The sequence below is a fragment of the Alosa alosa genome, chromosome 21, assembly GCF_017589495.1.
Source record: "Alosa alosa isolate M-15738 ecotype Scorff River chromosome 21, AALO_Geno_1.1, whole genome shotgun sequence".
Taxonomy (NCBI): domain Eukaryota; kingdom Metazoa; phylum Chordata; class Actinopteri; order Clupeiformes; family Clupeidae; genus Alosa; species Alosa alosa.
Genome location: NC_063209.1, coordinates 15,852,919 through 15,877,245, shown reverse-complemented (window position 1 = coordinate 15,877,245; position 24,327 = coordinate 15,852,919). Strand labels below are relative to the sequence as shown.

The 24,327-nt window shown below is 43.2% G+C and overlaps 3 protein-coding genes and 1 non-coding gene across 7 annotated transcripts in view; 2 read left to right on the top strand and 2 right to left on the bottom strand.

Moving 5' to 3' along the window:
- Window positions 1-8,891, top strand: part of apba2b (amyloid beta (A4) precursor protein-binding, family A, member 2b) — a 101,818-nt gene extending 92,927 nt beyond the window's left edge. The window contains 5 exon segments of the mRNA XM_048232178.1: window positions 2,989-3,201; window positions 4,201-4,320; window positions 5,172-5,201; window positions 5,203-5,313; window positions 6,641-8,891. Coding sequence (XP_048088135.1) covers window positions 2,989-3,201; window positions 4,201-4,320; window positions 5,172-5,201; window positions 5,203-5,313; window positions 6,641-6,712 — 546 coding nt within the window. The 3' untranslated portion in view covers window positions 6,713-8,891.
- Window positions 8,892-9,658: 767 nt separating this feature from the next.
- Window positions 9,659-15,532, bottom strand: sord (sorbitol dehydrogenase). Its single transcript, XM_048231039.1, has 9 exons — window positions 15,367-15,532; window positions 15,128-15,161; window positions 14,333-14,497; window positions 13,026-13,185; window positions 12,746-12,864; window positions 12,083-12,148; window positions 11,376-11,554; window positions 10,604-10,725; window positions 9,659-10,412 (listed from the first exon to the last, which is right to left on the bottom strand). The coding sequence occupies exons 1-9, from the start codon at window positions 15,418-15,420 to the stop codon at window positions 10,247-10,249; spliced, it is 1,065 nt and encodes a 354-aa protein (XP_048086996.1). The 5' UTR covers window positions 15,421-15,532; the 3' UTR covers window positions 9,659-10,246.
- Window positions 15,533-17,294: 1,762 nt separating this feature from the next.
- terb2 (telomere repeat binding bouquet formation protein 2) lies at window positions 17,295-22,661 on the bottom strand. Of its 4 annotated transcripts, none has more exons than XM_048231818.1 (7): window positions 22,299-22,661; window positions 21,403-21,484; window positions 19,528-19,667; window positions 19,280-19,350; window positions 18,958-19,013; window positions 18,140-18,246; window positions 17,295-17,775 (listed from the first exon to the last, which is right to left on the bottom strand). In XM_048231818.1, exons 1-7 carry the CDS (start codon window positions 22,360-22,362, stop codon window positions 17,585-17,587), a joined length of 711 nt encoding a protein of 236 aa, XP_048087775.1. In that variant the 5' UTR covers window positions 22,363-22,661; the 3' UTR covers window positions 17,295-17,584. The 4 variants fall into 4 exon arrangements, with proteins under 4 accessions (XP_048087775.1, XP_048087778.1, XP_048087774.1 ...); XM_048231821.1 differs by having other exon boundaries at window positions 19,289-19,350; XM_048231817.1 differs by having other exon boundaries at window positions 18,958-19,019; window positions 22,299-22,660.
- trnaa-agc lies at window positions 21,181-21,253 on the top strand. Its single transcript has one exon. It is a non-coding gene; the product is annotated as a tRNA-Ala (tRNA).
- Window positions 22,662-24,327: the final 1,666 nt, after the last annotated feature.

Below are 24,327 nucleotides of genomic sequence, written 5' to 3'. Positions count from 1 at the left end.
GACACTTCTACCAAAGAACGGGGGACTTGTGTTTGCTCACCAATTGGAGACCTGTGGCTTTACTATGTACGGACTATAAGATTCTATCAAAAGTGATAGCAAATAGACTTGGGGAACACATGGACACTATAATTCATAAGGATCAGTCCTACTGTATTCAGGGTCAAACAATACAAGATAACTTTCTTGTTCTTAATCCGTGACCTTTTAGACCTAGCTAAAGGTCGTAATCAAAACCTTGGGATGCTGTCACTAGACCAAGAAAAAGCGTTTGATCGCGTTGACCATCGTTTTCTAAACGCTAAAGGCTTTTGGGTTTGGGGAATGTTTTATATTCTGGGTGAGACTCCTGTATGCTAAAGCTGTATGTATGGTTATGGTTGGTGGGGGTCTGAGCACACCCATTCAGGTTGGGAGGGGTATTAGACAGGGTTGCCCTCTCTCAGGGTTGTTATACTCTATATCAATTGAGCCTTTGCTATGTCTACTTAGACAAAGGTTGGGAGGATTTAGGGCTGGGATGTTGGAAGAGCCTGTAAAGCTCTCAGCATGCAGATGATGTGACTATTATGGTTTGCAATAATGGCCGATGTGAGCTCTGTTCGTCAGGCATTGGCAGTGTTTGAGAAAGGCATCTTCTGCTAAGGTAAATTGGACTAAATGAAGCCTTGTGGTGTGGGAGAGGGAGTGTGATGCTCCAAAGCTCCCTGTAATTTAAAATGGGATCGAAAGGGATTAAAATTCCTGGGTGTGTTTTAGGGGACATGGCTTTTCAACAGGAAACATTGGGAGGGTTAGTTAATAAAATGTGTGCTTTCGGTTGTCTAGATGGAAATGGTTTGCTACCTCAGCTGTCATATAGGGGGAGAGTTCTGGTCTTAATAACCTCATTGCCTCAGCACTGTGGCACGGATGTCTGTTCTGGATCCACCCAAGGGAGTTGGTGGTGGAGATCCAGCGTTATGATGGTGGACTTCTTTTGGTGGGGGCAGCACTGGCTCAGGCGGCTGTGTTATACCTCCCAGCTGCAGGAGGGCCAAGGCCTCATGGACATAGGAAGCCGTGGGGGCTTTCCGGCTGCAGGCGCCCCAGAGACTGTTATGCGTCGAGGAGGTCAGCTGGGCACAGACTGCTTGTGCTTTGTTGAGGCAAGCGGTGGCTTGAGGGATGGACAGGCAATTGTTTTTTGATGGACCTGGACTCAGGAGGTCTTTCAGGGCTGGCCCTTTCTACCAGTCAGTCACGGGCTTGGAAAATTTTAAGCACTCAAGGAAGGGTCATTGTACCCAGTATGTGGGTGGGAGAGGAACCACTTTTCCACAATGCAGCTCTGCCAGTGGTGGCATTGCAGTCCCCACTCTGAGGGCTGGTTTTCTTCGGCTGGCATCATGAAGCTCAAGGATTTAGTGCTGGCGGACTCCTGGCTCTTCAGAGGAGTTGGCAGGACTTTACGGGGACTTTTTCAGTCCGGCTTGTTTCAAGGGTGATGACGGACATTCACAGGATTATCCCTGAGGATGCAAAACATTGTCTCCTGTCCCCGATGGAGTTCACGGGTGAGCTGGACTGGTTCCCGGAGCTGCGTGTGAGACCCGGAGTCGGACAGTGGTGTGAGGGCCAAGGTGTGCTTCTCAGCTTCGCGACACCACAGCTGGAGTTTTTTTGAGAATGCAAGCAAGAAGGCACTCTATCACATCTGTGTGAAAGTCAGGAATCTTCAGGCCCTCTCTGGTGTGAGGGAGTCGAGGTGGTGGGGTTTTTTGGGGCCGGGTTCTTCTCCGAAAGGCAGTTGGCGGTCTATGTACCAGTGTCCCATTAAAAAAAGAACGGGTGATCTCCAGTGGAGAGTTGTACATGGTGCAATAGCTATGAACAGACACAGAGCACACTTAGAGCCAAGAGTAGGGGAAGGGTGTGTTTTCTGTGGGGAGAATGAAACTTTGCCACATTTGTTTGTAGAATGCTCTAGGCTGAGGGGGTTGTTTGATTTAGTGAAGGAGTGGTGTGGGAGATTGGGCGAGTTTTTTTCGTGGGGTTTGTTTATTTTTGGTCCCAAATACTCTGTGGCTAGGAAGGCTCATGTGGTTCTTCTGAATTTTCTTTTCGGACAGGCTAAGATGGCTGTGTGGCTGTCCCGGAGGAACATGGTGGAGGGGATAGGCTTAACAGAGTCGGTGCCTTTGTTAAAACTATCCTTGGCCACAAGGCTGAGGATTGAGTACAAGTACTATCAGCTAATTGGTGACCTTAAGACTTTTAATGGAACATGGGGGGATTGAGGGTTGTATTTGTGCACTGGATGAAGGAGGGGAATTACTGTTCAAGTTTTGAGCCGTATGATGGGTGACTGATAGCTAGTTTGGTCTGTCTGTCTGGTTGATTGTTTTCTTTTGTTTTCCTTTTTTTTGTGGTAATTTGTTTTTGAATATTTTGTGAATGTGAGTTTGGGGAGGGGTGGGGGGGGGGGTGGAGGGAGGGGTTTTATTATGGGTTGGTTTTAATGTTACCTGGTTTCCTTTTTTTGACTGTCAATAAAGGAACCTTAAAAGTCAAGTCTCTCTCTCCTCATCACTAACACCTCTCTCTCTCTCTCTCTCTCCTCATCACTAACACTCTCTCTCTCCGTCCTCAGCTGCAGCTGGAGAAGCAGAAAAGTGAGATCTTTGGCATAGTGATTGTGGAGTCCCTTTCTCTGTCTCCCTCTCTATCACACAGACTCTCTGTCTCCCCCTCTCCTCATCCCCTTCTCTCTCTCTCTCTCTCCTCACTAACACCCTCTCTCTCCTCTCTCTCCGTCCTCAGCTGCAGCTGGAGAAGCAGAAAAGTGAGATCTTTGGCATAGTGATTGTGGAGTCTGTGTCCCTTTCTCTCTCTCTCTCATCTGTCTCCCTCTCTGTCACACACTCTCTGTCTCCCCCTCTCCTCATCCCCTTCTCTCTCTCTCTCTCTCTCTCTCTCCTCACTAACACCCTCTCTCTCCGTCCTCAGCTGCAGCTGGAGAAGCAGAAGGGTGAGATCCTGGGCATCGTGATCGTGGAGTCAGGCTGGGGCTCCATCCTGCCCACGGTGATCCTGGCCAACATGATGAACGGCGGCCCGGCCGCGCGCTCTGGCAAGCTCAGCATTGGGGACCAGATCATGTCCATCAACAACACCAGCCTGGTGGGCCTGCCACTCGCCACCTGCCAGGGCATCATCAAGGTACCGCACACACACACACACACACACACACACACACACACATACACTCACACGCAAAATAATCATATTCATCAACACCAGTCTGATGGGCATCAGCACCTGCCAGGACATCATTAAGGTACAGAAACATACACATATATTGACACACACACACACACACACACACACACACACACACACACAGAGTTCGATAGCAGGTGGTCTTTAGATAGGAAGGGTTTGTGTGGGATTGAATGAGAAATGAGCAGGGGAGGTAATAATAAGAAGGGGTGGGTTCAGGGTTCAGGGTTCAGGGTTCAGGGTTCAGATATGAACCAGATGGGAACTAGTGAGAAGGACATGCAAGGACATTTAGTTTATTTGATGCCTTTGGTAAGTACTGAGGAGAAGCCCCACACAAAAGGGGTGGATGCCTCCTGTCAGTTCATATGTGAACAACTAGACTTAAAGGATGATTTATTTTGACAAACATCAGAGACCAGAAGGGAACAAAAAAACTTGAAATACAAAAATGAATAAAAGGGAAGAAATGAAAGGAGCTCCTGCAGACTTCAGAGGGAGTAGGAGTAGGACTAGTCTCTGGGAGTAGGAGTAGGACTAGTCTCTGGGAGTAGGAGTAGGGACGTCAAGTAGGAGTAGGACTAGTCTCTGGGAGTAGGAGTAGGGACGTCAAAGGGAGTAGGAGTAGGACTAGTCTCTGGGCTACTACAACATGGAGAGGAGAAGAGACCTTGTGTGCTGTAAACTCTCTGGTCATTTGAGCTGTTATTGGAGAGTGTGTGTATGCAGTTGCCTGTGTGTGTGTGTGTGTGTGTGTGTGTGTGTGTGTGCATATCTGGTTGTGTGGGCATATGTGTATATACAGTATCTGTGTACTGTAAGGGTGCGTGCGTGTTTGTGTGGGTTCATGTACTGTATACAGTATCTGTGTACTGTAAGTGTGTGTGTGTGTGTGTGTCTATCCATTAAGTGTGTGTTCTGTTTGCTGTGCGTCCCCAGGGCCTGAAAAACCAGGTTCAGGTGAAGATGAACATCGTGAGCTGCCCCCCTGTCACCACTGTACTCATCAAGAGACCTGACCTCAAGTACCAGCTGGGCTTCAGTGTGCAGAATGGCATAGTGAGTAACACACACACACACGCACACACACAGACACGCACACACACACACACACACACACACACACACACACACACACACACACACACACACACACACACAGCACACATACACTTTTCCTGCAAATGCATTCATATTTCAGCAAGATTTCAGTTGTCTGTTTGTGTGTGTGTGTTTGTGTGTGTGCATGCGTGCGTGTGCCTGCGCGTGTGCGTGCATGAGTTTTAAAATCCCATTATCAGTAGTGGCGATGTGATTAGTGTGCCACTCTGCTGTACCTCTGCTCTCTCCCTGCCTGCTGAGTGTATTATAAATTAATTTCTCCGAGGCCTGATCACTTGTAGATAACAACACGGTGATGTCAGAGCTAAAAACTCTATCTGCAACAGTTCCCCCATTACATTATTAAAACTGCGCAGGTGCGCACAGAATAACAGCTGATTTAATGCGGATTTAAAGACGGATAGTGCCAGAGGGAGCATTGGGAACAGATAAGAGCTGTCCCTGTAAAAGAAGTGCATTATGTTACGAACATTATGTTTTATGGAATAAATTGGATTGTAGAAGGACTGACTCAATGGGAACATGATTCTTTGATCTGTAAAGGACTGATCCCTGGAATTCAATTGTTGTTTTTATGTGGGTCAGGTGCAGACAATGCTAGCCATGGCATTTTTTTTCCTTTTGTCTGTGTGTGTATGTGTGTGTGTGTGTGTGTGTGTGTGTGTGTGAGAGAGAGGGGGGTGTATGGGGTGGGTGGTAATTAGAGGTACTAACTTTGCAACAGATGTTCTGAAAGGCATCATATCTGACTCTTTGCCCCCCCCCCCCCCCCTTAAGTTCGTTCCCAGATCTGCAGCCTGATGCGCGGAGGCATCGCTGGAGCGAGGTGGGGTCCGCGTGGGCCATCGCATCATCGAGATCAATGGGCAGAGTGTGGTGGCGACGGCCCACGAGAAGATCGTCCAGGCGCTCTCCAACTCCGTGGGCGAGGTAAGGCGCTCCGACTGGGCCAGGAAAAATACACACACACACTCGCTCACACACATCAGAGGCAACTGGGCGGAGTTAAAGTCTGATTTCACATTGGCTCTAGAGAGGGCCCCAGAGCATGCAGGCTCCCATTCCACGTCATACTGACCTGTAGCAAACTGGGGATGGCCATTAAAGGTTCAGTATGTCATCCTGTAGCAAACTGGGGATGGTCATTAAAGGTACAGTATGTCATCCTATAGCAAACTGGGGATGGTCATTAAAGGTACAGTATGTCAGGGCTGATTAAAGGTATAGTCCTTGATTACAATCCATTACACTTTGTGTCAAATTCAACAGAATCCTTCTCGCATTCCTCAAGCTTGCCTGACCAAAGTGTTCACCTTGAAAAAAAAGAAAAACAATTGGTGCTTGCTGCTTCAGGAGCAGTGAAGGGCAGGGTGTATTCGTTGGCTGCTGAATATCAGTCTTTCGTCAGCATCAAGAGACTCTACCTTGACAGATTCATCTGCAGTAGAGACTGTTAGGGTGATGAAAATCTGCATGCTCTAAGATCCACAGAGAGCGGGTTTGAGAACAGAAGAAACATATCTGTGAGATTAACAACTGTTTCCATCCCCTTCCTTGCTCCTCTTCTCTCCTAGCCTCCCTACTCTCCTAGCCTACCTACAGTCCTAGCCTTCCTAGCCTAGTGTCCTAGCCTTCTTAGCCTACTCTCCTGGCCTAGTCTCTTAGCCTTCCTGCTCTCCTAGCGTACCTACTCTCCTAATCTTCTAAACCTAGTCTCCTAGCCTCCTCAGGCTACTCTCCTAGCATCCCTAGCCTAGTCTCCTAGCCTTCCAATCCTACTCTCCTAGCTTTCATACCTTACTCTTCTAGTCTTCCAAGCCTAGTGTCCCAGCCTTCCAATCCTACTCTCCTAGCTTTCATACCTTACTCTTCTAGTCTTCCAAGCCTAGTGTCCCAGCCTTCCAATCCTACTCTCCTAGCTTTCATACCTTACTCTTCTAGTCTTCCAAGCCTAGTCTCCCAGCCTTCCTATCCTACTCTCCTAGCTTTCATACCTTACTCTTCTAGTCTTCCAAGCCTAGTGTCCCAGCCTTCCTATCCTACTCTCCTAGCTTTCATACCTTACTCTTTTAGTCTTCCAAGCCTAGTGTCCCAGCCTTCCTATCCTACCCTCTCTTATCTCTACTCTTATTTCCTGACCTGCTCCCATTTCCTTTAAACCTGGTCTCTTTCTGATGTTGTTTCCCTACTTGCTCTCATTTCCTCTCTCTCTCTCTCTCTTTCTCTCTGTCTGCTGTTGTTTCCTGCTCCTCCTCAGATCCACATGAAGACCATGCCAGCAGCCATGTTCCGTCTCCTGACTGGTCAGGAGACTCCCATGTACATATGAACCACCACCCAGAGTGACCCAGAGTGGGGGGGTGAGGACAACATGCCGCAGGCCGCGGGCATTTAACAGAGCCATCAGTACCCAGACATCAGCAGAGACGATTTCGCAGAGCTGCCAACTCTCACACATTGAGAGTGAGATTCATTCATTTCATTGGCTCCACACGCTCTTAGACCGATCGAATGCGTGAGGGTTGGCAGCTCTGCCGATTGACACACTCCTCGCTCCCATTCCTCCATCCCTCTCTCTCTCTTCATCCCTCTCTCTCTCTTTAGTCGTTCTTCATCCCCCAATCACCAGTCGCTGTTTTGTCTACTCCTCCAGTCTTCCCATCCCTTCTGTCCGTCATGTGACCGGTTCACCCCGCTTCCTGTCCTTCTTGTGGCTTCAGACAGCTCAGCTCAGCTTCACAGGGTTCAGAGGTGGTCCCCTGATATAATGCCAATGTTATTTATTAGTTCTGTTGTTGTTTGTGGATTGTCATGTTTTATCAGGAGGGAAGGTAGTAAGAGACATCACAAATTATTTTTATATGCTTATAAATATTTACTTGTAAATCCTTACTGCATCTTACATCCAGTCATACCTTAGCTCTGCTTTGTTTTTTGGAAAGAATCACTCGTAATTTTTGTTTGTTTGTCTTTTCAAAGAAAGATCCATGTGTTAATCTCAGCTGTATATATAGCCAGCCATATCACAACAAACTCACATACATGAAGAAGGGAGAGGCAGACTTTCCAACCCTCATCGTGGCTTCATGAAGGGCTATACTTTTGCATGTCCACATGCCATGACTCCTGGAATAACCAACACAAGCACAGTTTATCAGTTATCAGTGCAGCAATCAGCAATCCGATGGTTAGCTTACCTTAAGCATTGTGTGACTCATACAGTGCCAATCATGCCTAACAGTTGCTACCCTACTCGTTAACAAGTTACTACAGCCTGGTTATTAATCCATGTAATGCATCACCATTTAATACATAATCTGTCAAAAACAAAGATAAAGCCAGTTCTTGGATAGAACCCGTAACACCTTCTACATAGGACTGTGATGTAGGGGTTCTTTTGTAGAACTTTTTTTAACCATCAAGATGATAGGTTCCAGCTTCAAAAGTTTTAAGTGTAAGCTTGAAGTAGAACCTCAAAAACTTAATTTCTTGTCCTCATAATGGAACTGCCATCCGATACATGCACTTGCATTTGGACATCAGCTCTCTTTTGTTGTTTTAAGAATTGTAATTCTGTGTGGACAAGCTGAGGCGCCTGTTACTCTGAGGGCCTACTCAAAGTCATGTAAATATTGCAGCTGAACATAAATAAGAATCTCTTCATTACTTATCATCATTTCTAATTCAATAAGATCATTCATCTTTGAACTGGTGTACAGAACTCTAAAGAATGTGTTTCCAAAAGGGCCGTGTTCCATTCCAGAAGCTCTCTTCCTTTCTTTTGGGCATTACCAATGGAACAGATGTTTAATGGGTCCTCTTTCATTGTTTTGCGGGAATCCTAAGCTGTGTGTACTATGTGCGCAGTGCAACGCATTTTACGTGCCATTATGTGTACACACACCAGACAGCTCCTGGCTTATTGTAATAACATAAAAAAAAAAATGTCTAAAATGTTACCATATGTACTGTAAATTAATTTCTTTTAAAAACAAAACAAACAAGAAATAACGAGGAAAAAAACAGAAACAATGGAACATCAAATGTGTAACTGCAAAGTTTATTTTTTATGTGTGCAATGTCGGTTCTTGTGCGTATGTGTGTGTGTGAGTGTGTGCGACCAGGCAAGTCCATGGTGAATGTAACTGTGTTGTTTAAGGAAAATGATGTTTTGTTTTTTTTGTTTCTTTGGACACCTTAAGCAGTATTGGAATGTCTGTACATAAAAAGTCAGTTTCATCTCGTGTTGTGTGCTCATCTCTACTCCACTGTTACTCTTGCGGAACATCCTTATCACAGAACGGACGTTTGGATTGACGTTTGGCAATATGGGTACCACACTGTGATGGAAAGCCTTACAGGAGAGTAATGCTTTTAAAACACTGCAAAATGTCTTATATGAAGATGTAAACTCTGAAAACTAACGGTACATTATCATTACTAGCTGTCTGCATGTGAGTTTAAAGACATCATTATGTCAAAAATAACAAATAAAATGTAAAATAACATACTGGCTTAATCTCGTTTCTCATTGAGGAGATGGAGGAGGTATGCGGCTATGCTGCACCCGGCGTCCTTTTTAATGAGCATTTTGCGGCCTCTCCGAGCACTTTTTAGTTGAAAACATTTCTTAACTTTTAGAACTTCAGAAAGGCATTGGCATTGTCCCAGTGGCAGACCGAAATCTGTAGATGGCTGCAATATATGTCATTGAGCTTTTTTTTTTTTTTTAAGTTACCGAGAAATAGACACTGTACAATTTAAAGACCCAGTTAATGTAACCAAAAATTAAGCCTATGGAAATTGGGAGGAGTCTGTTTGAAATGAGCTAGCTCCACCTGGTGGTCACAATGCAGAGGTACAAGCATCAAATGAGGAAACACCTCATAATCGGATAAAACATGGGGTGACAGGGGTTGCACAATAGACCAACTCTAGAAAGTCATGAGTGCAACTTCCTTATGAAGTCTTGCTGTCTACATGACCCATATATCTATCTATCTATGTTCATGCCCAAGACATTCTTGCTTGACTTATTTCACTTATTTCGACTGGCAAACACATTGTATTTTGTCATTGTAGAGTACTGTTCATAAAGACCTCATTACAGACCATAAAGACCTCATTCCCTATAGTCCCAGCATTATGCAACCAGTTTAACAGGAGACAGTACAACTAATAAGGAGAGACTGTAATTAGTTTATGGATGAATTTCCCCTTAAACTTACAACTGAGAAATGACATCCAGTTGGATACCATGGAAATGACTACGGTGAAGGATGTAGGGGGAGACTTTAATTGACTTGCGATTGACTTTTCTGTTACATGATCACAAAAATATCAAAAAGCTTTTCTCTGAAGTATACTTATTCTACTTATACTCAAGAAAGATGAAAGGCAGTAGTTATAAATTATTCACAAATCATTGCCGTTTTATGGCTTGAAATTATTGTTATAAAAACATAATGAATTTCTAATAGAATTGGCTTGTAATAAGAAACTCAATTACCCACGTTTTGAGGGGACAACACAAGTGCTCACATGAGAAATTATTATTAACTCCATTAAAAACTCGCCTATTTTGATATCACTTATGAATCAAGTGTTATAACTGCTTGAATTCAAACCCTAAGCTCTTCAGTAGTGTTTCAAACAGCGTAACACTGATCTCATTGCTGTATAGACATTCGCTCTCTGTTTATTCACAATTACAATATGACTAGTTATGGCTTCTCATGTGGCTCTGCTGTAGCAGCGGGCCTGTCAGTGGTGCCTACGCTGGACAGGGGGATGGACTGTAGAGTTCTCCTCAAGTGTGAGGTCAGAGGTTGTTTCCAGGTGAGGGGGTTGTCCTCAGGGAAGTTCAGGGGTTCTGGTCGTTTTCGTCGCACTTGAGCATGACCTTGACGCCGAGGCCCTGGCGGGTGGTCTCGAAGGCCTGCACGGCCTGCTCCAGGGGGAAACGGTGCGTCACCAGTGGCGCCACGTTCACCTTCTTAGAAGCCAGCATTGAGATGGCCATGGGCCAACTGGGGGAGAGAGAGAGAGACAGAGAGAAATTCCATTTCTTAGCAGCATCTCTTTAAAGTGGGTAGGTAAAGGCGCTTCTTGCTCAAAAGCAGCTGCTCATGAAAATACAGTATACCTCTAAAGGTGAGTGAAACTGTGGGGAAATGGGGTAACAGGGTCTTGGTAAAGAGTAAGGGGGCATGTTTCTTACGTGTTGCAGTAGCGGAACACCCCTCTGATGTCCACCTCTCTGACCGCCGCGTTGAGGAGGGGGACTGTGGTCATCTCTGCCCCCATCCCCACCAGCACCACCACACCCCCAGGGCGCGTGGCCTAGGACAGGACAAACACGCCCACACACACACGCACACGCACACGCACAAACACGCACGCACGCACACGCACGCACGCACGCACGCACGCACGCACAGACACAGGTGGCCTGGTGATTTTTATGTATTTATTTCACCACTGACTGGCTGAATACGCCTGATTTAAAGGTACTGTAGACCGTTCCTTTTTTCACAATGTACTCACAGAATAGAGAGCTAGTGGATCGTGAGGAGATATTGCTGCTTTGATTTGCTTACAGTACCTTTAAATCAGGCTTATTCAAGCCAGTCTGTACAATCAAATCAAAGCTGGTGATTTTTATTTATATATTTCACCACTGACTGGCTGAACACGTCTTCGCACACAGCTCTGGCCCCATGCGTGGGGATGTGCGTGGCATCTCTCACTAGCACATCTTTTAAGGCGTCCGCAGGGAGGTTTACACAACGTACATACTGCCCTGGGGTGCGTTTTCCAAAACCATAGTTGCTAACCTGTTAGCAGCTTAGTTGGTTGGCAATGGGAAATTGCATTGTAACCAACAAAGTTGCTAACTTAGTTACAAAACTATGATTTTGGGAAACGCGCCCCAGCTTCGTACCAAATGGCTACCACTACATATTCATCAGCATCATGGGGATCTGACTCACGTAGATGGCAGTCTGCACGCTGCTCTGGACGCCGGTACACTCGATGGTGACGTGGGGCTGGTCCCCCAGCAACCCCTCAACCTTCTTAGCCAGCTGCTCCGCTGTGTCCTCCCTCTTCACCTCCAGAGGGAAGTCCGCCCCCAGCTCCTTCGCCATGGAGAGCCTCTCCGACGAAAGGTCTGACCACACAAACAGGGCACATCAGGAGTGAGTCGTAGCGTATCGTCTATGATACAGTAATTACCATGCTATGATCCAGTAAGTTCACTGGAATTTTACAGTCATTTCTGAAAAAAAATTAATTATAATTTTTAACTTAACTACTTTAAACTACTGTATTGGAGTTTTATTTTTTTTTGGCTCTCAAGACTGTATGCAGATGTGACTGTGGCAAAGAAAAGATGACTGGTGTTAAATGGTAAAATGTTCATATCGTTACCACAAAAAAAAACCCTACCATGGATATTCCCAATATAGTGATATATTTTATTTTTCAGTTTATCTCGCCCATTCCCTCTGCTAAACACACAAATACAAAGTGATGTAGATGTCATGGCTGTTATCAGAAGCAGAAACTATGGCTGCAGAGTAATAGGATTGCTAGAAAAAAACACACTCTCTTTATATTACACAACCACATTAACAACAGACTGTTGTAAGTTACAGTTAAAGCTGCAACTGAACAGGCCCAATGCTGCCCCACTCACCAGTTATGACAACCTGAGAGGCTCCCATGGCTTTCGCCGCCAACAGACACACCAGACCAATGGGGCCTGTGCAAGAGATATGAGGAGACCTGAGGGTTATATGGTCCACATTTCCCCATGAAATAAATGTCCGGTATATTTGTAAACAAAGCTTGTGATTAAATGTAGTTCATTGGGTTTGCAGCTTAGTTGTGTGCATGTGTGAGGCCTTTATAATAGCCACCAAAAACTGACAAACTCACACTTGACCTGAATAGCTGTTTCGCTATAGTGACAGAGGTAGTAGCTCTTGCCCTCTTATTAAGGGTCGTTCACACCAGGAGCGATAACTTATGATAACAGTAAGAAAGTATTGCTTTAGGTAATATGAATGACGTCCACACATAAACTATAACAATACCGACATGAACAACGATTTAGTTGGGGATCACTCTGAGAGTGATTTTAAGAACGATAAAAAGCTTAGAGCCAGTCAGAATCCATTACATTTTAGCCATCACATTCATCAACATGAGGAGAGACTGATTGATAGATAGATAGATAGATAGATAGATAGATACTCTATTGATAGTTATCTGTATAGTTTACCTTTATAGTTGTTATATCACTATAGTTTCAGTTATCTTATGGTTCCTGTTGTGAACGGCCCTTTCGAGGTCCTACCTGCCCCACAGACGAGCACAGTACTCCCCAAGGCCACCCCGGCTCTGCGGCAGGCATGAATGCCCACAGACAGGGGCTCAATCAACGCTCCTTCCTCAAACGTTACGTTATCGGGCAACCTGCAGGGGAGGTGAGCAACACTGATTACCACCATTCTCAATCATCAGCATAACACAGCAGTGTCTATTCTCAATGCTTCACTCTTGGACTAGACTTTGGCATGACACGGTCAAAGGCATTCCGGTTAGAGGACAGTGCAGGGACAGATTGAGGAACTTACTTGTAACAGAAGTTGGCACTGTGTTTGTAGTATCGGCAAAGGTTGCCATCGTCGGGGGGTGTGGCGCAGAAGAATATTGTTGGGGAAAGATTGTAGCGTCCTGACTTGAAGAACTCGTCCATTTCCCGGGGCACACCGGGCTCTACCGCAACTCTGTCCCCTGAAGGTAGGGAAAAAACAAACGGTTACACTTTACTTGACAGTATCGACATAAGAGTGGCATGACACTGTCATGAACGTGTCATAAACAAGTCATAAACATTTATGACATAACGCTTCTGTTATTAAGTGACATTCGGTTTTTGTCATAACAAGTTAGGGTTAGGATTAGAGTTAGGTTTAGGGTTAGAGGTTAGGATTAGGGTTAGGGTTCATGTGTCATGACAGTGTCATGTCATTCTTATGTCGATACTGTCAAGTTAAGTGTTACCAAACAAACTTAATGCTCGCCTCCCAGCCCATCCTTTACAAAAAAGAACTATAGGAATCTTATAATATTAAGTAATATTAGACTGTAGGCCTACTATAGGAACACTATAGCGCAGTGGTTCTCAACCTTTTTTGAGCAAACGCCCCCCTGACCTTACTTTGATCCTCTGGCAACCCCCCCCACACACACACACACACAATTAAAAAAAAAAAAAAAAACTACACCCCCAGGTAGGCTATATTATAAGAAAATGTCCCTATTTTATTATTAAGCAGCCCACTGTTAGAAGCAATAGGAGACTGGTTGGGTAAAAAAAAACACTACATCAGCATTGGTTGTAATGATTTTTTTCTTTAAATCAATAGGAACATTAAATGTAGGCAACGAGACGTGTCATTTTATCATGGACAAAAAACAATCACAAAACAGATTCTGCGCGTGAGGCCTGTTTAGGCCTATATATATTTCGTATTTGATTAGCAACGGTCTTTTCGTGGACACTACGCTCAGAGCAGCTGCAGAACAGCGAGCAGGGCTGGGGGACGTGAGTAAATGTAGCTGGGACGGTAGAGGGGTTTGAAACCCATGAATGAAAAAATAGCCTATTTATTTCAGGTAGCCTATTTTTGCACCAAAAAAAAAAAAAAAAAACCTCTCACGTTCCCAGCGCCCCCCTAGGTTGTACGAACGCCCCCCCGTTGAGAAACCCTGCTGCGGGTAAGGAGGATTTTACAGAGGTAGCCTGAACATCACAGAAGTGGAACTGTAGAAATCTGTATTGTATTAGTTCTATTGTAGTAGTTTGTAATTTTCGCATCACACTTAAACCTCTCATACTCTAAACCAAATCTCTCTGTAGGACTACTCCGCTACTTACCTGGTTTGAGGTGAGTGACGTCCGAACCCACCTTGACGACCCGACCGGACGCCTCATGCCCGAGAACCATGGGCTTCTTCACCACAAAGTCTCCAATTCGTCCGTTCTGCCAGTAGTGGACATCGGATCCGCAGATCCCCACAGAGTGCATCTGCAGTAACACCTCTGTACGGATTAGAATGGAGATCAATCACATTTAAAGTAGCAAGTAGCAGTTTAAACACTGACCTTATTAAGAAGTGAAGAATATTCAGTTAGGCTATTATGTCAATATACAGTTCTGTGCAAATGTTTAGCCACTAATGATTAAATTCTGTATGGTGGTAAATAACATGTTAAGTGCAGTAAACAAAAAAACACAAATCAAATCAATATCTGGTGCAGCTCCCTGTCTTCAAAAACAGCATTACTTTGCCTATACTAGGCTACATGAGTCTTGCATGCCTATAGCAGATAGGTTGTTGTTAAAATATTTCGGATAACTTGCTTGGATAACTTTGATGACATGGACTTGTTCCATTCTTTCTATCACTCCATAGAACTTGATTCACATTTGTTATGTTTTTGCCAGCTGAGTTCTGAGTTGGACAATTTTCAATCTACAAAGGGGACTTTGTTGCGTTCTTTCATATCTATGATATGTCATAGTCTAAAGTGCCTTGCCCTTTTGCACAATAGGCTTGAATTTCCCCTGGGGATCAATAAAGTATCTATCTATCTATCTATCTATCTATCTATCTATCATAATTCATAACGGCACGGTTCCAGCTCGGTGGACGAAATTAATGCACCTACCATTTGGTCCTGGTTCAGGTATTGGTCGATGTTCCTGCAAACAATGTGCATTAAACTGCTTAGACAGTGACCACCATGGTTTGCATTGCATGCTAACATAACATAACTTGCTAGGTTACTTTAATGCACTTTGTCACATGATGTACACACACATTCCATCCTAAATAGCAATGGCATATATTTTGCTAATCAAAACAAAACCAATGATTCACTGGCGGCAGTGTTCAGCGTTGACTTACCAGTCTCAGATCGCCTTTGGAATGCAGCACCACTGAAAGGTTAGTTTTATCCATTTTTACTCAATAGTAGTCAGTTGAGAATAACACCAACTCCGTTAGCTGAATCTGCAAACTCGTGCACCAAAACAGCAGGTCAAGTGGACAAGTGTCATCGCACTCACTTCCTGCTTTTCCTTGCTTGTGTTCACGAACCTCAACTCTGCGCAAACAGTGGTATCTGATTTCTAAACAAAGCGGATAGTTCAGTACTGTATTTTCTGTCTTAAGTCAGTCAGGTTTAATTAAACACTAATCTGGTATATCATGCGCATAAACACCAACACTGGTGAACGAAACATTATAATGAATAATTTCAAACTAGTCCGACTCTGACGAGCGACCTGTGGACTTGGAACCCTCCCCTTGGTTCACATGTGTGACATGTGCACCATACCAAAGTTTGTGATGGAGGCGTTTTCCAAATCTCATTTTACACTGGTTAAAATTGTGCAGTCATGGTGAAGATGCAAAAAGATGGCTGAATCAGTCAAATCGTTTGCATTAAAAGCCAAAAAAGGTGCATATGCCATTTTGAAGTTCCTTTGTTGGACTACATATTAAACTGTTGGCCTTGCAGTGTGTGGTGTCTTTAGCCACAACCAGTGGAAGGTGGGAAAATAAAGGTTATACGTGATATAATACTAGACTTCCAAGTGCTTGTAATGTCAGAAACGGGCAGCTCTTCAGTTGTGTGTTCAATTCAATTCAAAAACAATTTATTTATCCCCAAGGGGTAATTTACATAGTACACAGTGTGGAATATGTTCCAGCAGGAATGGAGAATCACAAACTCATTTTGGAGCGGACTGTCACAGTACCTGTTGATTTCCACCAATGCACCGTGTATTCCTTTAGTAACTTTCCCATTTGGCCCAGAATACCAACTACATTACATTTGACCAAAGCGACTAACAACATGGTAAACAGTAAGTTTTAGAACAATTCTCACAATTTTAGGACAGTTTAAAAGTTGGGTAGCATCTTGAGTCAAGTAAGTCCTGATTTTCCATATGTTGTAGAGTGCGAAACGGCATGACCGGGCGACTGAGGCAACATGATCTGAGAAGTTTAGTTGGTTGTCGAGAACAACTCCTAGATTTCTTGCAGTCCTGGTCATTGAAACAGACAGGGAGTCAAATTTGATGTTGATGTCGTGGTGTATGGTAGGTTTAGCTGGGATGACCAGCAGTTCAGTCTTTGAGAGGTTCAGCTGGAGGTGGTGTGCCTTCATCCATGTAGCTATGTCTGAAAGGCAATCCGAGATCTGTGCTGAAACCAGGGGGTCGTCAGGTGGAAAGGACAGATAGAGCTGTGTGTCGTCTGCATAGCAGTGGTATGAGAAGCCATGCGAACGGATAATCTGTCCCAAGGAGGTGGTGTAGATAGCAAAGAGGAGGGGGCCCAGCACTGAGCCCTGGGGGACCCCTGTGGTGAGATGGTGAGGTGCAGATAGCTGACCAAGCCATGATACGTTAAACGAGCGTCCTGTGTACAGGTAGTTAGAGGAACAATTGTGATATAAACCTACATTCAGCTGCTTTTGACAGAAGCACTTGCTAAAACTATAATAAACCACCAATGTAAATGATCTGGAGCTGACTTGGCATGATGTAGTTGTTGTTGACCTCATGTTGACATGTTTGGTGTGTAATATTAACAGTCACTGTAACTAGTGAAGCACGGGCCATCATGAGGTGAGGGGATGACTAACACTACCTCTTCTCCCAGTGAAACAACACTCTCATCACTGTTCACACAGGTAAATAATAAACTATGTATGAACTAAAACTTCCCCCTAATATTAGACTATAGCAATTACATCTTTATATGTATAATGTAGCTCTTGCTGTAATAAACTGTCAACAATTTAGTAAAACAACAAGGGCTGATAAAACAAAACAAGCATTTTATTTAATGTGACTAGGATATTTCCATATTTTGGTGGTTACAATATAATTGTATTCACATGACTAAAACAAATGTCTGATCCTTCCCCCCTTTCTTTTAAAGAATTAACAAATATGAATCAGACAATACTGAAAATACATCGCTCTCACCAGTTTTAAAATATGCTATGGAAATCGATCATTGAACCATACCAAGTAGACATGTAGATACACTATGTTTACTGTACCATCTGCAAGTGCTAAGACCTTCACAGCAGATTAGGTCTGAAATCTTACATCTTGTCAGAGCTTGTGGGAGACTCTCTTGGAGGCAATTTTGCTACTTTTTTGGCCCGGTCTTGTGGATGTCCTGCTGTGAGGTGACATCTCTTGCTGCGGACGCTGACGGAGTAGCCCCCCTGACCAGGAAGGAAGTCGTGCAGCTCCCCGTTGTACCTCTTCAGCTGGTCTAAGGCCACATATCCTGCCAGGGCAGAATACTTCCTGTCAAACATCGTCCACTCAAGACTACATTTGTCAAGGGAGCTTGGTACAGGGAAAAATAGTTACAAATCATTTTAATTAGAAAGAAAAAAACTGGTTTAACTCTAGTTTATATTAAGATGTTTTAATATTTACATTATCTGTATAGGTTACACTGAGGCATCTGCAAATAAATATATCTGTCTAAGACTATAAGTCTTACTTCTGATCTTTGTGTCAGACTCTAACACTCAACTCCAATACACATGCATTATACTAATATTAGTTTTTACTTAACAAGTACAATTATTATTCTATATAATGATTGTTTTCTTCTCGTGAGAGTTCTCCACCTGTGAACACACCTGAGACCATGTTGTTGACGGGGTAGTGCTGCACCTCACAGCATGCGGCGTCCTCCCGCCCTGAGGCCATCAGCAGCTCGTCCAGACTCATGAGGACCTTGTCCACGCTTCCCATGGAGTGGGGGACACACACAAACAATACTATAACTGTTACAGTTAGGCGGGGATCACACTGGCCAGCAGCAAGCGTTACGCAACGCTCAGACCATAATAAGTTCTATCTCGTTCCTAAGTAACACAAACGGTTTGCCTGAACTGACAATTGAATTCGTCGCGTTGCGCTTTGAAAGTTCAACGCTCAGCTTGTTCAACGCTAGTGTTACGCCAGTGTTGCCACCGTTCCGCTGCCGAACCATAGAGAACAATAGGAAACCTGCCGCTTGCTGCTGGCTAATGTGATCCCCGCCTAACAGCACAGATGAGTTTTCCCTGTGCATCAAACCCATGGCATTCGTTGTTAGCAACCTGTTCTATCTTGGTATTCCAGATGTGTGGTTTAGAGACGAACCTGGGTAAATTATTTGGTGTAAGTGGTAAATGTCCAGAAGATAATGTTTTCTAAAATAACATCTGCGATTTACTACTTACTCACGTAACCATGTTTGTCATTAAACCACATACTTTAGACTCCTGAATTGAGCTATATAATCAATAACATAAGCAATTCACTTATAATGCTAAATAAATTGCTTAAAAACTCTCCTGCATGATCATGTACACAAAAATAACAGAAGAACAATATTATCCTGTAACAATGGTGACATCTAGTGGTAAATGTCAGGTGATGACAACAGGAACCTGTTGAGAATGGCACACACCTCATTTCACTCCTTTGCTTAGAAGCTGCACTATCTCCATGGCCTCTTCTCTGACTCTGTAACTGAGAAAGTGAACCCTGATAAACATAAAACTGTAAAACATTACAAAACGACTGTCCAAATGATTTCTCTGAATTTGGCAATAAATTTTGAGCATTGGTTACGCAATAGCCTACTTACTATTACTCAATGGGTAATATACAGATATTCACTGGCAATAATACAGATAATAAAACAATATAAATTGAGTTTAGATATGAGTAGATCCATTTTGTGTAGCAGCTAGGTATGTAATGATGATGAGAGCAGCATTCCAATCAACCTCCTGCACCTCAGTCCCTTCTGTGAGGTCTTCTTGCTCCCATATGAATCTACCGATCTTTGCTTTGACCTCTGGGAACACACACAGGCACACACACATGTGAACACCCAAACGTGTGGATTTGGGCAAATCAATATGCTTTGTACTAGGCTAACTATTCAACTGTCTAGGTTATTTTCCTTGAATATTTCAGATTTGAGTGGCTTAATCATGAAACAGAGTGAAGAGAACTGCTTGCGACTCTATACCTTGCTGGACAGGTACTGGTGGAAGCACATAGTGTCCGATGGGCACAGACTTCACACTCTGACGCACATCACACACAGTGATAAAAGAACTGTGGAAAACAGTCAATTCGCCTTCCAAATACTCTCTGCTCAAAAATATTCTACACACACACACACACACACAGAGACACAGAGACACACACACAACACACGCGCACAAACAAACAAACACACAAGTTTACAATTATACAAAGATGTAGACAGGCAGACATAAAAAGTCACTTTTCTGGCATTTGGGCAGTGGTGGAATGTAACGAAGTAGGCCTACAAATACTTCGCTCATGTAGGCTACTTAAGTAAATTTTCCACGTATTTGTACTTTACTTAAGTAGAATTTATAGTGCATACTTTTGACTTTTACTTTGTTACATTTTACAGCAATTATCTATACTTTTACTCCGCTACATTTCTACAACACCATCGTTCCTTTTTACGATACATTTTATGATCAGTTTTCTTTTCTCTCTGACAAACACGTTTGTTTTACCAGGGGCGGGGTTGCTTCCAAAGATTCTGGATACGTGCCCAGCTTCTAAATCTTTGAAACATAATTTCTAGTCTAGACCAGGCAAAGCGTGAGCTTGTAGCCATCTGCATTCGGTAGGCTATATTCAACAGACCCATGGCTACACTGGACATGCAACTGTGTTCTGTGCCTTTCTCTGTCTGTTATCTGCAGTGTTAGGGCCTCCACTCCGATGAGATTGCTATCCGCGGATCAGCGAAGTTACAGGCTATGCCCATGCTTGTGTCACACGTCTGATCATTTGCGGCACAAATGAATGGTAGACTATTATAGAACCGCTAGCCGAAAAAAGAAGCATAGCCTACAATTGGGGGGGTAGCCTAGTACTAATGTGAGCGCTCATTCAATGTCTATGTGAGTCTGCGCAAGTGAAACTAATGAACCTAATCATAAAGACTCAGCAAATTGTCTGTTCAATCAGCAGAATTGGCATTACGATCCACCCGACGTTTCCCTTGTCTACCCCGTTAAACTTCAGGCTCTCGTGTTTTGCTGAATGATATTTTACTCATCAGATCACCCTAGATAACCAGAATTAGGCCTACAGTCTCTAGAATTGTAGGTCAGAATGTAAACTGGGCCACAGATGGTAAGCACAATTGCATTAGCTTAAAACTATCTAGTCGAGTATAACCTAAAACTATCTTAATTAAAATGCCACAGCCCATACTGATTTTTTTAGAATATAGATTGAGAGAATAAATCATTATGCAAATACTTTTACTTTTAATACTTAAAGTACATTTAAAAGCAGGTACTTTTACTTAAGTAGGGTTGTCATTGTGGTACTTTTACTAAAGTAAATATTCTGTGTATTTGTACTTAAGTACTGAGTTTCAGTACTTCCTCCACCACTGCATTTGGGTGAAGATCTTCAACAACTTCATTTGTGAGCAATGCAATTTTGCATACGTAATTTTGTTTGCTACTTGGGCGCTATTTCCGCAATTTGATTTGACAAACAGGAATTGTGCTATGCTACCTAACAGCCAACAAAACATGTTAACTTTAACAACGGTCACGTCACATTAAGCTCACTGTTAATCTGATTTAGCTGTAGTTTTCAGCTCAACCCTGGATGTTGCAACGGGGAATTAGCTCAAATGGTAGAGCGCTCGCTTAGCATGCGAGAGGTAGCGGGATCGATGCCCGCATTCTCCAATGAACCTTTTCACATCACTTGCCATAGGCCTACTGAATGTAATATTTTAGACAGATATAGCACATCAAACTGCATCTACGTCTAAGCCTATCAACACGTGAGATGGAAGTACCGCACGAAGTTAGGAAGTTAATTGAGGGTTGTTAACCTGTGGGTGTCCGGGCATGAGGCATCATCACTGAACAGGTAAGATGCCCTCCTCCAGGCAACAATGTGCCCTCCTTCACGAACTGGAACACAGGCGGGAAACAACTGGCATAAGTAATGTCACCCACCTTATACGCTTGGTCTGCATTGTTCATGTTTCCCACATCAACTCTGCAATAATTATTTTTCAAGTAAACAAGACTCATTTGACCAAGGGCTAATGTTACGTTAGCAAAAGTGTAGCAGAGTTCTGAAAGCAGTCATTTGTTTTATCGTAACACCCCCAATTATCACCACTTTTGTTTAGACATTCTAAAACAACGATGTTTTTTAACACTTCAAAATAACATTTGCTGAATGAACCTTACATTTTTCAGTAGCCATAGGTGTGTAGATTTGAACAAAATCTGGTTTGGTTCTTAACTGGAGCATTTCCTGCCTGAAATATCCGATTTTGTTTACCACGCTTAGAGTTTAGTGCTGGCCTGATGGGTCGCCTATTTACGCCGTTTCCACGGCACATGAAAGGTTAGACTGAGAATTCTCGTCATGAATTTCTATAAACCAAGACGGCGGACTCCTAAAGAAACGCAACCGGTGTATCTAAATTAGCTATCTACCAAAAATGACATTTTACGCGTTGTAACGCTGCGTGTACACAACGCTTGGAGCTCCAGTGGAATTTTAATTTCAGGCAGTAAATGCTCCCATTAGGTTCATTTAGCAAATGTTATCTTGAAGTGTTAACAAACATCGTTGTTTTAGAATTTCTGAACAAAAGTGGTGATAATTGGGGGTGTTATGAACAGCCAACAGAACGTTAATTAGCATGCTACAACGGTCACATCACATTAGGCTCACTGTTAATCTGATTTAGCTGTAGTTAAAGTTACTTACCCCAAACACTACGAATTCCCCTCTTGACACTATTGGAAAACCACGCTGTCTTGTTTCTAAACATATTACTTGACGTTGAACAAACATATACTTCAAATTCTGTAAACTTGTGCTAGAACACCTGGGCTAACAATGCTTGCTAACGTTCCCTGACTAGCTGTTAAATAAACGAACTGATTCCTTAACTTCGCTCACCATCGTGAGAACAATCTTCAGGAATCCTGCTGTCTAAATATTATTTGATTACGATTATAATACTGGAACAGACAATTCATTTAGGGAATATCCAAATGAGCTCATTTGATTAGCTACTGCTGCCAGTTGTAGTTGCATTACATTCCAATCTACAGCTGATAGTTCTAATCAAAGATTCTAGAACAGAGCAAGATAGATTACTGGCAGGAGTATACGTTGGATATGTTGAAGTACGTTCTATGACTCTATGGGCGCCATTTTGGTAAGCTCAGGTGTCGCCACAGACGCTGGCTACCGGGAATCCTATGGCTTGATCCTAACATGTTAACAATATTTATTCTGTAAAGCTGTATGTTGAAATTACGTGAAACCCAATATACCACACCATGTCTAGACCAGTTAAGTATATTGTATAAAGACAATGTAGAATTATTTCCGAGGGTAAATTAGGCTAGGGCACTGACATCTGTCCATCATTCCACCAAAGTTCAATAGGCCAGTGTTGGGGGTAACGTGTTACTGTAATTTCGTTACTTTATTGGGAAACGAAGTAGTCTAAAGGTAACACATTACAATTTAAATTTCAGTAATTCGTTATAGTTACTGAATAACTGTAACGTCCATTACTGCATTAGGCCTACTCACAATATCTGTCTAGCCTATTGACATGGTTTCCATGATTGTTTTTAAAATATTTAAAATATGGATTAGTCTAGGCTACATTATTTCATAGAGATGTGCGTAGTGTAGAGCACCCATTCTCTCCCTGCACCTCTCTCCCTCAAGCGGGTTCAGCCCGAATCTCCCCTACGGAAATCAAAACGGTGGCTTGTGCAAGAACTTCATGCAGACTACAACTGGCGCGGTGTAGCCTACACAACTTTGTTCAAAATTGATGCATTCAAGTTGACTTTGCAAAAGTTAGAATGCCTATTTATCACAACGTTGTCAGTCGCGTTGTCAATCGCAAACTTATTCAAACGACTACGGAGTTAACTGTAGCTTAATTTGTGGAGGTCGAAGAGATTAAAGCACCTGTTTGACATAGGCTACGCGTAGCCACGGGCTGGCCTCCTTGTCAGTCTTGCCCGTCCGGTTAGAGGGCTTTCCTTTGTATACGCTCATCAAAGACGCGCAAGTCAGCACTGCGCTGAGAGCTCAATAAATCAGTCAAATCGCGGCCACAGCCCTGTTTATTTGTCAGGTGTGATGAAATGCGTTCATATTCCAATTTTTATGTCATAAACGTTGCATGCCTATGGAAAGGTTTTGTGGTAGGATTGTCCAATGGTCAAGCTGTGCGGCTTCAATTTGTGTTTTAATTTATGCGACGCACCGATGCTGGGTTCATCAGTTTTGCGCAAGTTTAAAACGTTTAGACGACTGCGCAATTTCTCATTTTCGTTCTATAAGTTCCACTTTTCATGTCATGAATATAACATGCCTATGATAAGGCTTTGCAGTTGTACAATATGGTCAATCTATTGTCTCAATTGTGTTTCATGTGACGCGCGCACCGATGCTGGGTTCATGCACTTGGCCAGCCAAGAACAGGAACATTTTGGAGAGGGAATGAGAGAATGAACGCACGCAAGAAACACTTTTTAATTAAACGTAGCCTAATTTACAAAGCCATTTACAAAGACATGTTTTAATTTGGCTCCAGCCTGTATATAGGCTAATGATTTTTTAAAACGAACTTCTGTGGTCATATGCATTTCACACAGGCAAGCAGGACAATTTGGGAGTTTTTGACTGCATGGAAACGATAATAATTAGTGTCAAGCACGGTTGTGTTTAGCCTAGGCCAACTATTTGCATTTATTTAAGTTAC

What these genes read in the sequence shown, in the direction of transcription:
- sord (XM_048231039.1), bottom strand. Translation starts at nt 15,420, where the DNA reads ATGGATAAAACTAACCTTTCAGTGGTGCTGCATTCCAAAGGCGATCTG. An exon ending in CCAAAGGCGATCTGAGACTG is followed by an intron (nt 15,162 to 15,366) that starts GTAAGTCAACGC and finishes CATTGTTTGCAG; the next exon opens with GAACATCGACCAATACCTGA. An exon ending in CTCTCAGGTTGTCATAACTG is followed by an intron (nt 11,555 to 12,082) that starts GTGAGTGGGGCA and finishes TTGTGTGGTCAG; the next exon opens with ACCTTTCGTCGGAGAGGCTC.
- terb2 (XM_048231817.1), bottom strand. Translation starts at nt 22,362, where the DNA reads ATGTTTAGAAACAAGACAGCGTGGTTTTCCAATAGTGTCAAGAGGGGA. An exon ending in GGGAATTCGTAGTGTTTGGG is followed by an intron (nt 21,485 to 22,298) that starts GTAAGTAACTTT and finishes CCTGTGTTCCAG; the next exon opens with TTCGTGAAGGAGGGCACATT. An exon ending in CGTCAACAACATGGTCTCAG is followed by an intron (nt 17,776 to 18,139) that starts GTGTGTTCACAG and finishes CTGCCCTGGCAG; the next exon opens with GATATGTGGCCTTAGACCAG.